The sequence below is a fragment of the Buceros rhinoceros genome, unplaced genomic scaffold (assembly GCF_000710305.1).
Source record: "Buceros rhinoceros silvestris isolate BGI_N320 unplaced genomic scaffold, ASM71030v1 scaffold6077, whole genome shotgun sequence".
In the NCBI taxonomy this organism is placed as follows: Eukaryota; Metazoa; Chordata; class Aves; order Bucerotiformes; family Bucerotidae; genus Buceros; species Buceros rhinoceros.
In genome coordinates this window covers 70,177-85,054 of record NW_010422741.1, presented here as the reverse complement: position 1 = coordinate 85,054, position 14,878 = coordinate 70,177, and the positions used below count along the sequence as shown (strand labels likewise).

At 44.0% G+C, this 14,878-nt stretch overlaps 2 protein-coding genes across 2 annotated transcripts in view; one reads left to right on the top strand and one right to left on the bottom strand.

Annotated features, from left to right (window-relative positions):
* The window catches only part of AGPAT4 (1-acylglycerol-3-phosphate O-acyltransferase 4), a 61,088-nt gene extending 51,297 nt beyond the window's left edge, over nucleotides 1–9,791 (top strand). Inside the window, exons 8-9 of the mRNA XM_010140159.1 lie at nucleotides 353–551; nucleotides 9,700–9,791. Coding sequence (XP_010138461.1) covers nucleotides 353–551; nucleotides 9,700–9,791 — 291 coding nt within the window. The remainder of the gene's footprint in view (nucleotides 1–352; nucleotides 552–9,699) is intronic.
* Nucleotides 9,792–14,098: 4,307 nt separating this feature from the next.
* MAP3K4 (mitogen-activated protein kinase kinase kinase 4) overlaps nucleotides 14,099–14,878 on the bottom strand; it is a gene marked incomplete at its 5' end in the record, with an annotated part of 55,311 nt that continues 54,531 nt past the window's right edge. The window contains one exon of the mRNA XM_010140160.1: nucleotides 14,099–14,644. Within this exon, the coding sequence (XP_010138462.1) occupies nucleotides 14,624–14,644 (21 nt within the window). The remainder of the gene's footprint in view (nucleotides 14,645–14,878) is intronic.

Below are 14,878 nucleotides of genomic sequence, written 5' to 3'. Positions count from 1 at the left end.
CTCTTGCGCCCCAGCCGTATCTGGCCAGTGGCTGTGGCTCTTGCAGGAGGTTCAACAGTTATGTCTGCGTTGCTGCAGTCCCCTTGAGCTTCTTGTTTTACTGGGCTTTGTATACTCTTCAGATATGCCATGAATTCAGGCTTCTGTGTAAGAGAAAGAAAGGATGTGCACATCAGTGTGAACTCTTTTTTTTTTTTTCCTGACTGTGTGTTCATTAACTTCAAGCCATAACTTGGTCTTTGATCTTCCTCCGTGGTTACAAACCTGCAGAAGAAGGAACATCAAAGTCATGAATGGCTAGTTTTGTCAGCAGATGGAGACTTAATTGTCTTGTCCTCCTTTGTTCAACTAGGATGCATTCCAGGAAGAATACTACCGAACAGGAACCTACCCAGCAGTCCCTATAGTACCACCCCGACGACCATGGACGCTTTTGAACTGGCTTTGCTGGGCCTTATTGCTGCTATATCCTTTATTCAAGCTGCTCATCAACATGATCAACAGTGGATCCTCACTGACACTGGCTAGTTTTGCATTTGTCATTGTAATGGGTAAGTTTTCTGAAACTGAAAGATTACTGTCAGATGTGATTTATTGAAATGTTTATTGAAACATGACTTGTGAATTCAACAGACCATCTGATACTCTATCCATTTTAGCGTGGAATAGGTTCAATAGATTCTTTTTTGTTGTTATTTCTGTATGAGCTTCTTATAAAGATAACTGGAGAAGGAAGGATTTGTGTGTGTGCACATGGAAAATTTGCTTCACGATGCTTTGAGCCAGGGGAAGGAAAAAAAGAGCAAAGATAAGGTCCAGTATAATAGCTGGTACATTAATGTGGGCCAAGTAGAGGTTGTGCTGTTGTCCTCACCTGGAGAAATTGTTGGTGCTTTTTAACTCTGGGAATGTTTGTTACATCAAACATGTAAGATTTCTTGGGGCAGTGACTACAACTTAGAAGCGCCTTTTTTCACTGACCTTACTTGTTGGAAGGCACAAATAGTACCCCCACCACACGCAAGGCACACCCCTTCTCTGGCTGGTGGATAGGATAAGAGTGAAGAGCAAGCACCATGGCTGGAGTGTGCTCAGGAATGGGAGGTATTAGGTTCTGTCACAGGTTAGGGCTGGGCTGGCCATTAGGTGAATGACAGGTGCTCTCTATTAACCCCCTCCCTCCCTCCCTAAAGGGGAAGAGAAAGGATCTAAGGGAGAGAGAGACGTACAGACAGGAAAAGAAAACTGAAACTGCTTTAATGAGAACAATACTAATACGGAACCCAACCTCCAACTCCTGCCCACCACCAGACTTACGTATTGGAAAAGAAAGCTAAAAATGCTTTAATGAAAATAATAAATGAAGTATATTCAAAACCAATACTAAACCCAATCCTCCTGATGGTAATCACATCACTGTCACCACTGATGCTGTGGGCAGGCACTGGGGAAGTCCCAGGTTGGACTCAGTGACAGACAGGAATTGGGTTCAGGAATGCATGGATTGGGATCAAAGGCGGAATGGACAGAGTCCTGCTCGGATGCTGGCTATTGAAGAAGAGAGGTTGACCCTTGTGATCCCTCAGCTTTATACTGAACATGATGTGTATGGGACGAAACACCTTGTTGGTCAGTTCAGGGTCACCTGTTCTGTCTGCTCCTCCCCACAGGTGTGGCCTCTCGCTTACTGCACCCCCAACATGGTGCACAGGATGTAGCAGTGACCTTGGTCTGCACAGGAGCGAGTATCAGCAAGAGCCTTTCTGCATCCCAGTCCCTGGTAGTAACTGGAAACATCAAGCATTATCACTGCTAGAAGCAGACACTGTCTGCAAAATTGTGCTGTTAACTTCAGAAAGGGCAGTGACTTAGCAGATACTGAGCTGAACAGTGAAAATCACTGAACAGAACGAGGACTTACGTATTGGAAAAGAAAGCTAAAAATGCTTTAATGAAAATAATAAATGAAGTATATTCAAAACCAATACTAAACCCAATCCTCCTGATGGTAATCACATCACTGTCACCACTGATGCTGTGGGCAGGCACTGGGGAAGTCCCAGGTTGGACTCAGTGACAGACAGGAATTGGGTTCAGGAATGCATGGATTGGGATCAAAGGCGGAATGGACAGAGTCCTGCTCGGATGCTGGCTATTGAAGAAGAGAGGTTGACCCTTGTGATCCCTCAGCTTTATACTGAACATGATGTGTATGGGACGAAACACCTTGTTGGTCAGTTCAGGGTCACCTGTTCTGTCTGCTCCTCCCCACAGGTGTGGCCTCTCGCTTACTGCACCCCCAACATGGTGCACAGGATGTAGCAGTGACCTTGGTCTGCACAGGAGCGAGTATCAGCAAGAGCCTTTCTGCATCCCAGTCCCTGGTAGTAACTGGAAACATCAAGCATTATCACTGCTAGAAGCAGACACTGTCTGCAAAATTGTGCTGTTAACTTCAGAAAGGGCAGTGACTTAGCAGATACTGAGCTGAACAGTGAAAATCACTGAACAGAACGAGTTCTGTTCTAACTCAGACCAGGACAGATTCAAACTCCCATCAGTTGGAGAGAAAGGTCACTTGGTCTCCCCTATGCTCTACTTCAAAATAGGTATACACCAGTGGGCAGGATGAGGCGTGACAAATGCTGCATCCCTGGCAGTAGCACTCAAAAGGGCATTTGTTCTGCCTTTGGAAGAAATGCTGGTGTTGTCTGTGAGTGGTACGGGGTTGTGGAACGATGGCCTAATGGGGCACTGAGGCTTAGCCATTGCAAGTTGTTTGGTTTGGGGGTTTTTTTTGTTTGTTTGTTTTTGTTTTTTTTTATTTCTCATCGTTCTTTCAGCATTTTCTTCTTACCTTAGTTTCTCCACTCAGCAGACTACTTGTTTGGGTGCCATTCCAGAATGCCTCATGCCTTGTGTACCCTCCACAGAGAGCCTTGCTGCATAATTCAGGATTTCTGGATTTTAACCTGAGGTCTGAATGCTTTAACACTTGGCATTGTGACATCTGTGACATTTCTGGATTTAGATCTAATTAATATAGCTGAGTGACACCTCACCCCTCATGCCCCACTCAAAGTCCAATATCATCTTGCCATTAGTGGCCTTTATAACTAACTAGGTCACATCTTCTGTCTGTCAGGAAGTGAGGGAAAGAACCTGTAAAGAAAAAAGCTATCATGCTACTAAGAATAGACAGCAAAGGAGCCCTCTTTTTTTTCCTTTCTTTTTCTTGCTGTCTTACTCCCCACTTAGCTTTACTCTGCTTCTAGCCACGAGAGAGGATTAATAAGCAGGCTGCTGTGAGTCTTCTTGTGAATGCAGTCATAATCCAAAGGACTGGTTCTCAGGTTATTTGTACCAGAATGAACGCGTGAGCTCCCAGGCTGAAAAGGCAGAGCTGAGGGATGCATTAAGAATGGTGAGATTAATGGTGCACTGTTCGTTGTGCATCACTGCCCCGTTTGTGGGGTGGTGCAGGTTGCAGTCCTCTGCAGCTTTTGTAAGACCCCTGGGCTTAGCAACAGCTCCCTTCTCTCTCTGAATACCTGGTGTGATCAAACCCAAAGTGCTTGTAATTGGCCAGGATTTGCAGTGCAGGAGAAGACACTGCATTGCCTGTGATAGGGGCTGTCACCTGATTAGATTCAGCCACGACCTCTCACTGATGAGCAGGCAAAAAGAAAGATGATGTTGTCCCTTACAGGCAGGTAGCAGCTGCCATGAAGCTGTGGGGGGAGGAGAATATATGGGAGTGGAGCGAAGCTTAGCCACTAGTAAAAACAAACAAAAACCAGAGCTTTATCCTGGTCACTTAAAAGTGGAATTGTCATTACTGTCCAAAAGAGCAACGGTTCCCTTAGTAAGTTATAGTCTGTATCTGTTTTACTGTAGCCCTATAAAAGCAATGTTATTGCTAGTTGGGAATCATTTGTCTTACGTGGAAGTATCTCAACTTCAGCTGAAGCTGTCACACTGACTTTTATAGCCACTAGCTGAGTTTCTGTAGCAGGGCTGTTCTCCCAAAACTGTGCCTTTTATCCTGAGGGTGTCTCTGTCATGCGTGTCCTGGGAGTGATGCAGCTGTCTTCTGACAGAGGAGCAACTAGTATTTTATTTTGCAGTTTTGCCTGTAGCTTTAAGCAAGGTTTCAAAAGTGACTTTGGGAGTGGCCGGGACGTAGCAGTAGATGAACACAAATTACCTTTGGAGGCTGTAACTCTTGGTGCCAGTTGGAACTGTCTGCCTGGCAGATCCAGTCTGTAGCAAAGCAGGGAGGACCGTATTTGCTATCTTGCAGTGTGAGAGTAGTTGGTACCTGGTGGCTTAACAATGTAAAAGGAAACTTTTTCTATAAACCAGAGGGATTTATTTACCATTGTGATCAGATGATAAAACTGCCTTTTCACATTGCTCCTAGTAGACCTTTTCCCTCTGATCGTTAACTGAAGCAGCACAGGTAGCAGTGGGGATATTGCTTTTCTTATGGCAATTTGACAGCTCACCTGATACTTCAGAACCTGGAAGCTTATTGCAGTTCCTAATAGCCCACTGTCAGTAGACTGCTGCTTCTAAGGGCAGATTTCAGTGCCTGATGACTGCCTTTATTAACATAGATGCAGTTAGCACAAGATATGCATAAAACTTCTGTGACAGGAAAGAGCAGAGAAACTACAAAGTCCTTTTACCTGGTACCCTCTGCTTTCTTTCCAGAGCGTCATTTGTCTTTTGGGCAGTCTCTGCTAATTGTGCTGTCCAGTAAAGCACTTAATGGCTTGTAAGTAACTGGCTGTTCAGGAGGAAAGAACCGTAAGAGAAATGCCCTGTGGAGGTCAAGCTGGAGTAAAAGCACGGTAATACCTCAGGCCCTGACTCTGAAATCCAAGGAATGAATAACCAATGTAATGTATATATAGCTCTGCTGGTTCAGCTCAAACACTTTCAGCTCTAAATAAACGATGTCTCCTCTTTATACTGAGAATGATGACCCAGCCCCTCTTGCTTTGCTGTGCAGCAGTTTGGCTATTTATACTCATAATAATCACTGCATTGTGCTAATATCTAACTACAAGGAGCCCTTCATGATACTACTTGAACCAACACAGGGCAGTCCCTGCTCCAGAGGATAAATGCTCAAGCAGTTTGAGGGACAAAAGTCTCTTTTCAAAACTGGCTTTAGTTTCATACATCACATGGCAGGAGATTTATGTTGGCATTTAAAACTTAGGGCTGATATTTTGGTGTTAAAGCAGTGTGCAAGTCTGTTAAATGTCAATATTTGTATTTGACAGCAGCTTCTTTTTTTCCCTCCTCCTGCTTCCCCAATCTCATTTGACTCCAAAGAACCCAATGTTATGCTGCCTTCCGTTATTGGTAAATTCTGTTGGAGAACAACCTTCATGCTCTAGAAGTATTTTATTATAGAGCTGTCAACAGCAGTTAAAAGGGGATTGTTAGTCCTATGTGGAAAAGATGAGAGGGCTTTTCTTGGCTTTTAAATGAAGTAGCAGCTCTTACATGTCCAGTGCTAAAAGCATGTCATCTGGGCTTATGGCATGAAGCCAGCAGATAAATACCAGTTACAGGAGAGAGAAGTATTTAATTTGAACCAAGCATCAATAGTAATAAACCACTTCTGATTGTGCAGGAGTTGTTGTATGCGGGCTATACAAAATGTGCACAGTGTTGTTAGAAAACCTGTTTCCATGGATCACAGTACAAACTATGAGTGAGTCCTTGGCGTCTGAGTGCAGAACATGGTCTGAAGAGTTGGAGCATGATGTGATCTGGGCAACAAGGCTGTTGATGCCTCTAGGCTGAGTGAAAAGTGAGGAGAGCATGAGCCAGCAGTGTTACAGGAAGTTTTCTAAGAGCAGGAGGATACAAACCGTGTGTGGATTCTGCCTGTTGGTGGAGCTGCCAGACAATCTGGCCTTTCAGCCTGGTGCCTTAAACTGGTGCATTTTGCTCTGCTTGTTTCTTCTCCTGTGCAGTAGGTAAGATAGGCCCTAAATGGCAATTCGTACCATTCACAGAAGCTTTAATTGTACAAATCTTCATTTCAATGTATAACTTATGTAGCTCAGGTGTACAGCAGACTATATAAGGGAAATTTTTATATCTCAACCTGCAGCGCTGCTTGTAGCTTGCTGTCGTACAAACCCTAGGTAACAGGTAAGAAGAAATCCTGAGGTGTGAGAGAAAAGGTGGAAATCCTCTGCTCTGAGCTAAGGTTTTTGCTGAGGGGCACCGTACTATGTGTGGGGGTGGTGGTTTTCTTGGAGCTAAAAAATGTTCCAAGAAAGAGATTCTGTTACTGGCTCCGTCGATTTGTGTTAGCTCAGCCCTCCCACAGCCCCCACCACTCTGGCAGGCAGAGCAGGTCCTCAGCAACCTCTGCAACTTTTGGTTCGTGGATAATGATGGGCAGAAAGATGGCAGGAGCTCAGTTATCCTCTGTCGTTTGCTGTGGAGCCGTATGAGGATGCTTCAGCTGATAATTTCTCTGTCCTGCTCTTCTCAGAGTGGGCTCAGACTCTCTCAGTGATTAAGTTAGGCACAATTCCTGCTTGATCTCCCTTTCTCCCCTTCCCTGTAGTAAAACGCCCTAAGTTCCCCTTACTTATAGCTGTATTTAAATTAACAGAATTAATCCTTAAACATGATTGCTAGGTCTATGGTTGGGCTCAATAATCTTAAAGGTCTTTTCCAACCTAAATGATTCTATGATGCTACAGTATGCACTAAGGCTCCAGGGGAGTTGTGGAGAGGAGACAGGCAGTGCAGGGAGAAACCACCAAGGCACCCCAGCACTTAAACCCACTTTGCACCCACAGGCTTGGCAAACATGAGCAGTCCCTCTCCTTGCACTCCACCTTCCGCAGGGTGCTGAGAGATGCAGAGTGAAATGAGGACAGAAGGGCATGGGCAGCTTCTGCAGGGAGCAAAGGAGAAAAAAACAAACAGAAACCTGAAATGCTGAACTATTTCTTGGTGTCCAGGCAGTGGCATTTCTCAAACTAGATGAAATCCCCAGAGTGCTGAGTGGTTGCTACAACAGCTGCTCTTATTTATGCTCTGTGTCCATCTCCAGATGCTGTTTCTATGCCTTCTGGTTCAAGTCTTAATGATTTCATGCTTACTACTATGTTATGATCCCAGACTGCAGGCTGCATTTTGGATCTTCCTCTTCTCTTCCCTAGTTCATGGCCATTTAAATGTTAGAGCCCTTCACTTGTCCCAGTTGTGTGTGTTTCTGTTGACAGACCAAGAGCTGAGGGCAAGAGGCATCTCCCTTTCTGGGCTGGGCACTGTGCTCAGCTCTCAGCCTGTGAGAGGGCCCTGCTTTCCTCATGTCTCAGCAGCCAGGAGACCTGAAGGCAGCCCCAGCCTCCCCACTGCACCACTGCCTGGTCAGCCACTGCTCTGTCACATCATGTGTGACTCACCTCTGATATCTAATTACCACTTGCACTTCTGAACACTGTCACTTTACTGTTGTACTTTAAAATGCGAGTCTGTAGCTGATTGGTTGGTTTGTTTTCGAGAGCTGGTATTTTGAAAGACAAAACACACAGTTCCTTTCATCCAAGCAAATCAAACAGAATAGGTGAGGTGGGAAGGCACTTCTGGAGATCAGCAAGTCCAAACCCCCAGCTCAGAGCAGGGTCAGCTACAGCAGGTTGCTCATGGCTGTCTCCCATCAGGTTTTGAAGATCTCCAAGGATGGGCAGCCTGGGCCAGTGTTCAACCACCCAGTGAAGGGTTTTTTTTTTCTTCCTTTTATTCTATGCTCAGAGGAAACCTTCAGTGTTTATTTGTGCCCACTGCCTTCTGTCCTGTCACTGGGAACCACTAAGAAGAGCCTGGCTTTGTCCCCCTCCCTTTAGTATTTACGCACATGGACAAGATCACACCGAGCTCCTCTTCTCCAGGCTGTGAACAATCCCAGCTCTCTCAGCCTCTCCTCAAATGAAAGATGCTCCCTCTACTCCCTTAATCATCTCTGTGGCTTTCACTGGCATCACTTGAGTATGTCCATTTCTTTTTTTGTACTGGGGAACCCAAACTGGAGCTGAGTTGGGTGGAAAGAATCATCTCCCTTGACCTGCTGGAAACGCTTTTCCTAATACAGCCCTGGGCAGCTGTGTCCTCCTTCCCTGCAACAGCATGCTGCTGGCATCTACCAGGAAGCCCAGGTCCTTCTCTGCAGAGCTGCTCTCTACCCTGTCTTCTTACTGAAATAATATATTCCGCTTTCTCAAGTGCCTTACATACAGCTAAACACTGGTTGGTTGTCTGTGCTCTACTTCAGAACAGATTGCTTGAATCACAGGAGAGAAGTAGCTGTTTTAGAAAGTGATGGTTTTGCGTGGTTGATTTGGTTGGTAGCGCTAAGTTACAGCTGGACAAGCAAGCAACTGGTAAAGCACAGGGCAGCACTGGTTACCAGCTGAGAGCCCTCTGCCATTTCTGTGCTAAGATGCAGGAAATGGCAGGATGCAGGGTGTTCTATTAGCCCCGCTGCTGATAGTTGGAGACTGGTAGTGGTATGAAGCCTCTGGATTGATTATCTTGGTGATGGACTCTGGCTTGACCACAAAGAGTCCTTTGACTGGTGAGGAGTTGTTCAGGGTCAAGGTAGACTGGTGAACGCTGATGGGACTGAGGCATTCAGAGCACCTCACAGGACTGGGCCTTTTCACCATCAGTCAGGAAGACACCGGGCTTTGGAGGCTTAAGGGAGGTTGGTGGCTTTCCTGGTTGTTTTTTGGGTTATTTTTTTGGCAAAAAGCCACCTGAGCAGAGGGAAGGTGTCTGTGATTCTCAAGTAGGTTTAGGCCTGAAAGAAGCATGGTAGTTCCGAGTATGTACTGTAGAAGTTTGGGGAATAACAGATTTTGGGCAGCTGAGCCCCTTTACAAAAAAAAAACACCACCCCAAAACTGCGAGGGGAGGGGGAGGGCTTAGGCTAAGTTGCATTTAACTTAAACAGTCTGTTTCAGGTGCTACAAATAAATAAAAAGATAAAAATCCTTGGGTGTGGTGAATTACTACCACTCGATCAACTATTAAAGTCTTTTAAATTAACCTGGCCTCTTTCTTACAATGAACTGTTTCATGAGCTGTAGTTAAAAAATGCCACAAAGTACATTTTTTTTGTTTATCACGATCTGAAGTGTTCTTGCTCTTGCTCACGCTTTTCAGGCATGGGGGCTGTTGAAAGCAGGCAGCATTCCCCTCCCCTGACACACCTTGCGTGTGGATACATACATTAGTACAGGTTGTCGCTCAGCTCTTGGGAGCCAGGTAACACCAGCGGCCCCAAGCACACCGGTTCCACAGCCAGCCTTGGGCAAGGTTTAACAGCACTGAGCACATCACGCCTGGGCCTCTCAGCCCTGCTGGTTCATGCAGCCTTTTCCCCACTGGTGGGAGAGGATGTGTCTAGCCTGAGGCCAATGACCTGCTGGTGACCTAGGACTTTCCTCAATGAAATACTGTGGGCAAATGACTTGGTTGCAGGGGTGTGGGGATGTACCTGCCATCAAAGGTCAGGAATGAGTAATGGCCTTTAATGCTGTGCTGCGGTTAAGGCTGGGAGTGCTGTTGGTCTCTTTCAAAATGCTACACCTCTGTATATATGCAGTCTCTGTCTGCGAGCAGCCTTTAAATGTATTTTTGTTTAATTTTCAGCCTCTGTTGGTGTCAGATGGATGATTGGTGTTACAGAAATTAACAAGGGCTCCACCTATGGCAACAATGACAACAAGCGGAAACAGAAGTAGTACCTTCAGAGACTGCTTCAATCCAAAGGGAACAACTCCAGCTTCTGAAAACTCTTAAGTGCATATCATGGTCCTTTGAGTGAGATAAGAGGAAGAGTAGGATGAGCAATTGCCACGCAAATCTGAATGCGTGCCCTGCTATTTTTCTCTGGGGAATTGGGCTGGATGACACAGCTGAAAGATGGACTCCTTCATATACTCTCCACAACAGGTTTGCATTTGTTTGGTTGGTTTGTTTTTTTCCTATAAAGCGTCCTAAGTTTTGAAGAAAAAAAAATAATTCCAGTGTGCTTGTATGATGAGACTCTACCTGGAAATTAACCAGAGGTGCAAGCTTTATCATTCTTAACTTGATCTAAGGAATGGATAAATGTCAGAAGATTGTTATAAGATGATTAAAATTGTTAGTTGTGTAGATCACACATTAACAAACAGTTTAACAACTATAATCTGTCAATGTTTAAATACACTAAGATGCTCTGCTTGGTTATACCAGTATTGGACTGCAGCAGTTCTACTGAACTGGCGGAACTGCAGTAGAGTTTTTCTACATCTAGAATTTATTCCCCTAGCGTGCACCACGTGGATGTCGCGGAGGCACCCACAAAACAGAGAGCAGCAGCTATCCGAAAAACGTGGATTTATTGCAAACAAATTTGCCTGGCACTCTGACTGTACTGGTTCGGATGTCAGCTGGGAATTATTACTGCACAACAGATTTATACAGAACTAAGGAATCTATTCTAAGGAAGGATAGACACAAAACGTGCACAGCTCACTGATAAAGGGGAGAATCTCTCACCTAATGATACCAAGGGGGGTTGCTTACCAACGCCGGGGTAAGGATCACGCAATCCCAGGGACGTACACTTGGGCAGCGTCCCGACTCGAGGGGAGAGTCTCCAGCCGCACAACCTGCTGCTCAAGGAGAACCAGCTCAAAAGTGGTTCTCCAGCAGGGCTCCATTTATACCCTGGTTGAGTGTTTACTGTGGTCACTTTCAGGCAACACAGACAGGAGGCAGCTAACTGTGCAAGCTCGGTGCACGGGGTCAGGGGGGTTGCACTGCCACAGTGGGCCCTTTAGAACTTCAGCCAGACCCCAGCTAAGGGCCCAGTTTGTTAGAGCAGAGCCTTGCAGTGGCATACCTGGACTGGCATTTGGCCCTGTGGCCCAACTAGAGCTACGCTACCCATTGGCCCATCCTTCCCCAAGCAACATGTCAGAGGGATAGCTGAAAGTTCTAATTCTTTTGAGAGTAAATGCCATTTATGGTTTGGAAAAACAGAGGTATAAAATGATTGAGCTTTAAACAGTGATTAAAATTCTAGGCCTTCCTAACGATGGTGGAAACAAAACTGGTTATGCTGTAACTAAGTAATGCAAAGAGTGCATTAGAAGTTATGCCCTACATCCACATTGTTGTGATCCCAGTTAATCTGCTTGTCTGTCTTTTCTGGTGAGTTCATTTACATGGTGCCTAGTAACAGTCAGCCTGAGGTAACAGTTAGTTACATTATCTTTTGCTGTTCTTCTTTTGGGGAGGAGCAGGGAAGTGAGAGACCTGTAACAGTGATATGGCTTAGAGTTGTTTTATGGCTGTCTGGACTTGCTTTGACACCCTTCGGAATTAAATGAAACTAAAATCAAGCTCCTTGATTCAAAAGTGTGTTGTTGACCTCCCTGGTGCTGATTCCAGGACAGCCTCCTCTCGTTTTTAAACTTCAAGAGTTAAGGGTATACAAGTTACTAAAAAGAGCTTGTTAAAAAAAAAAAAAAAGAGCAACTTTTCCAAATACCAGCAATTATGACTGGAGAAAACCCAATCTTTTAAGATCTAAAGATACTGATGCTGAGCTGTGGCGTTAGGATTGGCACTTCCAGTGACAGTACACTTCCACTGTACGTAGGATAAACCATGAGTCTAGGAACGGATGTGTCTAGAGAAGAAAAAGTGTGCAGTCTTAGTTCTAGCAGCTGGTATTAAAAAAATATTCTCTTTGCCTATTATAATAAAATTGAGGCCAGAAGAAACTGAAAAGAAACAGGGGCTAATACAACAGAATATGAATCATGCCATGAAATATGCATTTGCTGTTCAGTACAACAGATCTTCTAGTAACTTTTTTCTTTTTAATTAAAAAATTAGGTGCTGTGTTATTAAAAAGACCTTAAGAGCAGCTGGAGCAGTGCTTTTAGCATGGGGCAGCAAGTAAATTTTTTTGAGAGTGGAGGCAGTAAGACTTCAAATGTGAAGGAAGTGCGAGAGACTAGTTTTAGCGCCATCTTCATGCTCTGAAGCTTTCTGGTCTAGGTTCTATGAAGTCATGAATGTAAACATGGGCTTTAGTGTCGTTTTTCAACACATGAAATGAAGCCTGAGAGCAGAAAATACTGCCATGCTTATAATGCTTTTCTTTTAATAAAACACTTGCCTTGCACTCTATTTGCTAAAATAATCTTAACAGTGGAAAGCTGAGTATTATAACCTGTAGTAGTGTCTGAAGGTCCAGCTCTCCTGTAGTAATGCATGAGCAGGTGTGAGGCCTGAGGGCACTGTACACAAGACTTAGAAAAAGGGTGAGAGAGAAGAGATCTCTCCAAGCTGGCATTTTACTGTAAACCTTACCTGGCAGGTACAGGGGGCTTTTCTCAGGGTGGCAGAATGAACCCTATATGCAGAGGTGAGTAGTTCTGAGCAGCAAATACATATTCATGTAGTGACAGAGACTTGCTTTTTTCCTTTTAAAGACCCACAGATTTAACATGGAGGTAGGAAGATATTTAACATTTCTTGTGACTCTTAGTCTTTTCCTTTCTAACTGTATGCAGTGCCACTTCTTCCAGAGGAAATTAACAAACGTGTAAATACTGCTGAAAGAGTATTTCATACCCTCTTCCCCAGGACTAACCCTTAGAACAGGCTGACAGCCAAACACGCCACTCCTGGATCTATCCTCCTGAGCACTCTAGAAGTCCCATCGCACAAGGACTGCACAGCATTCAGTGTTCACTGGCAAACAGAGAAAGGTTAATGGTACTTGCCAAAGCTAAACTAGTCCAGTTCACTGTATTAAAAGAATGACACATGTCATTAAGGAAGCAGTATTTGCCCCTTGTCCCCACAATCAACTCTATGTTCTACAACTGCCTTAACAAAAGTAGTCTTAACGTTTATTTATACAAAAATAAAAGTATAAAAATCTGACATGCAGTGAATGAGTTTTCTTTTGGTTTGCAACAACAAACCATTAACAGTTTACTTTCCACCTTTCATCCTGACTCCTAAAAGCTGTGCCTTTCTGTACAAGAGCACATGAAACAATGCACATGAGGACAAACCACCTGGATACTTCTGTTACTCTGCAAATGAGGCACACATCAGGCCATGGGGGACTTTCACCTCAGGTACTTTCACAGTCCATTGCTGAAGATGACAACTTACTTCCCCTCCTACTATAACTAACTGGAAATAAAGACTTTCCTTCTCTAAGTTCAGCATTGTATTTTTTGAGAGCCTAGATGACCTGCACAATGAGGCTCATGCTCTTCGAGATTTAAATGTCAGATTTCATGATACCTTCTCAACAGCTCAACTAGCTGCTAAAAGCTATCCCGCACCTGCAACAAACCAGTTAAGAGGAGAGACAGGACTTTAGAATAAATCCAAATATTAAAAACAAGCTCTCTGCTTTATAAGGTTTAGAGCAGTTACAGGAATGTCTAAACTTGCACTAATGCTTACAAGTAACAGTTTTAAGTCACCTATGTCAAACAAAACAATCTAACTAGATCAAGCACTGCAGACTTTCTTCCAATTGCTAACCACTTCTACCCTCTCTCCATATTCTGAGACTCATGACAGTAGTGGGGGGAAGCCAAAGTCCAGGATCAGCAATCAGTTTTCATTAACTAACACTAAGCTCTTGGTTTTGCCAAGACAGAACACAAGAATTATCTTCACGGATTCTCCTCTTGGCCACAGAAATGCCATGCAGATCACTCCTGTTTGAGGAACTCCCATTCAAGAAAAAAGTCATTTTAGGTGATGACTCTATCCCTTATAGAATAGATCATGTCAGGAATTGCACATCACCCTGTTTCCTCAGGAGAGGATGAAGGTGGGGGACCTTAATTCTGTTATCACTTGTGTAAAAAGCATCTTACACTGCGCATCTTGAACTTGCTAAAACATTGACTGTTGCAATGTAAGAGAAGCTTCAGTTCGGTTAGCTTTGAAAAAAAAGTTTAAAATGTGACAAAACCCCACATATTTATTTTCAGAAGAAAACCCTTTCACCAACACATCCTAAAATAAACCATTTATTGAGAAAAAAACTTTTTTTAAAATTTCATTAATCAGCCTTGTGCATAACAAATCTGAAGCTTGCCAAAAACAAATAAACAAAAGACCAGTAAAAGTTCACAGTCAGTGCACTCAACAAAGATTAAAAAACAAGGTCCGTAACGCCTGGTAACACTACAGCATTTTTCTGAACCTAAAGAGTTCAAAAATACTACATATTAACATTAATGTTCTCACTCAAATGAGAAACGGGAGAAAGAACAAAAAAGGTATGGTCCATATACAGTAGTAATGGCACTTTCACTGAAACATGCAGCTTCTTCCAACTCGCGGACACTGTCACATGAGCAACATGTGCCAAGTAAAACATACAGGAGCAGCAGAGGAAGTGACGCTTGTCACTTGTGCAGTCGTCGGAAGTTCAACTTTTGTACTGTTTCTCAGCACAGTCTTTATGTAAATATTACATACAGTAGTGATTAGAAGATATCTTGCCAGGATAAAAAAGGCCAGAGATTGAGTAACTTCATTCTTCATCTGTGCAAACCTGTAGAGGAGAGAGAAGGCAACTCAGTTGTCTCCCTACTGCAGCAAGACGACAACGGATCAATTCCTTCAGCCCCTTTGTTGAACACTTTTGAAGCTTTCTTCTCTCCCCCTTGCTATATGAATTACAAGAGTTTACATGTGACTGCTGGATGTTTCCACTGCCACCAGGCAATTCTTATGTGCCCAAAGAAGCGTTCTGCTGCTGTGATGGATAGGATCTGGTTACAGCTGC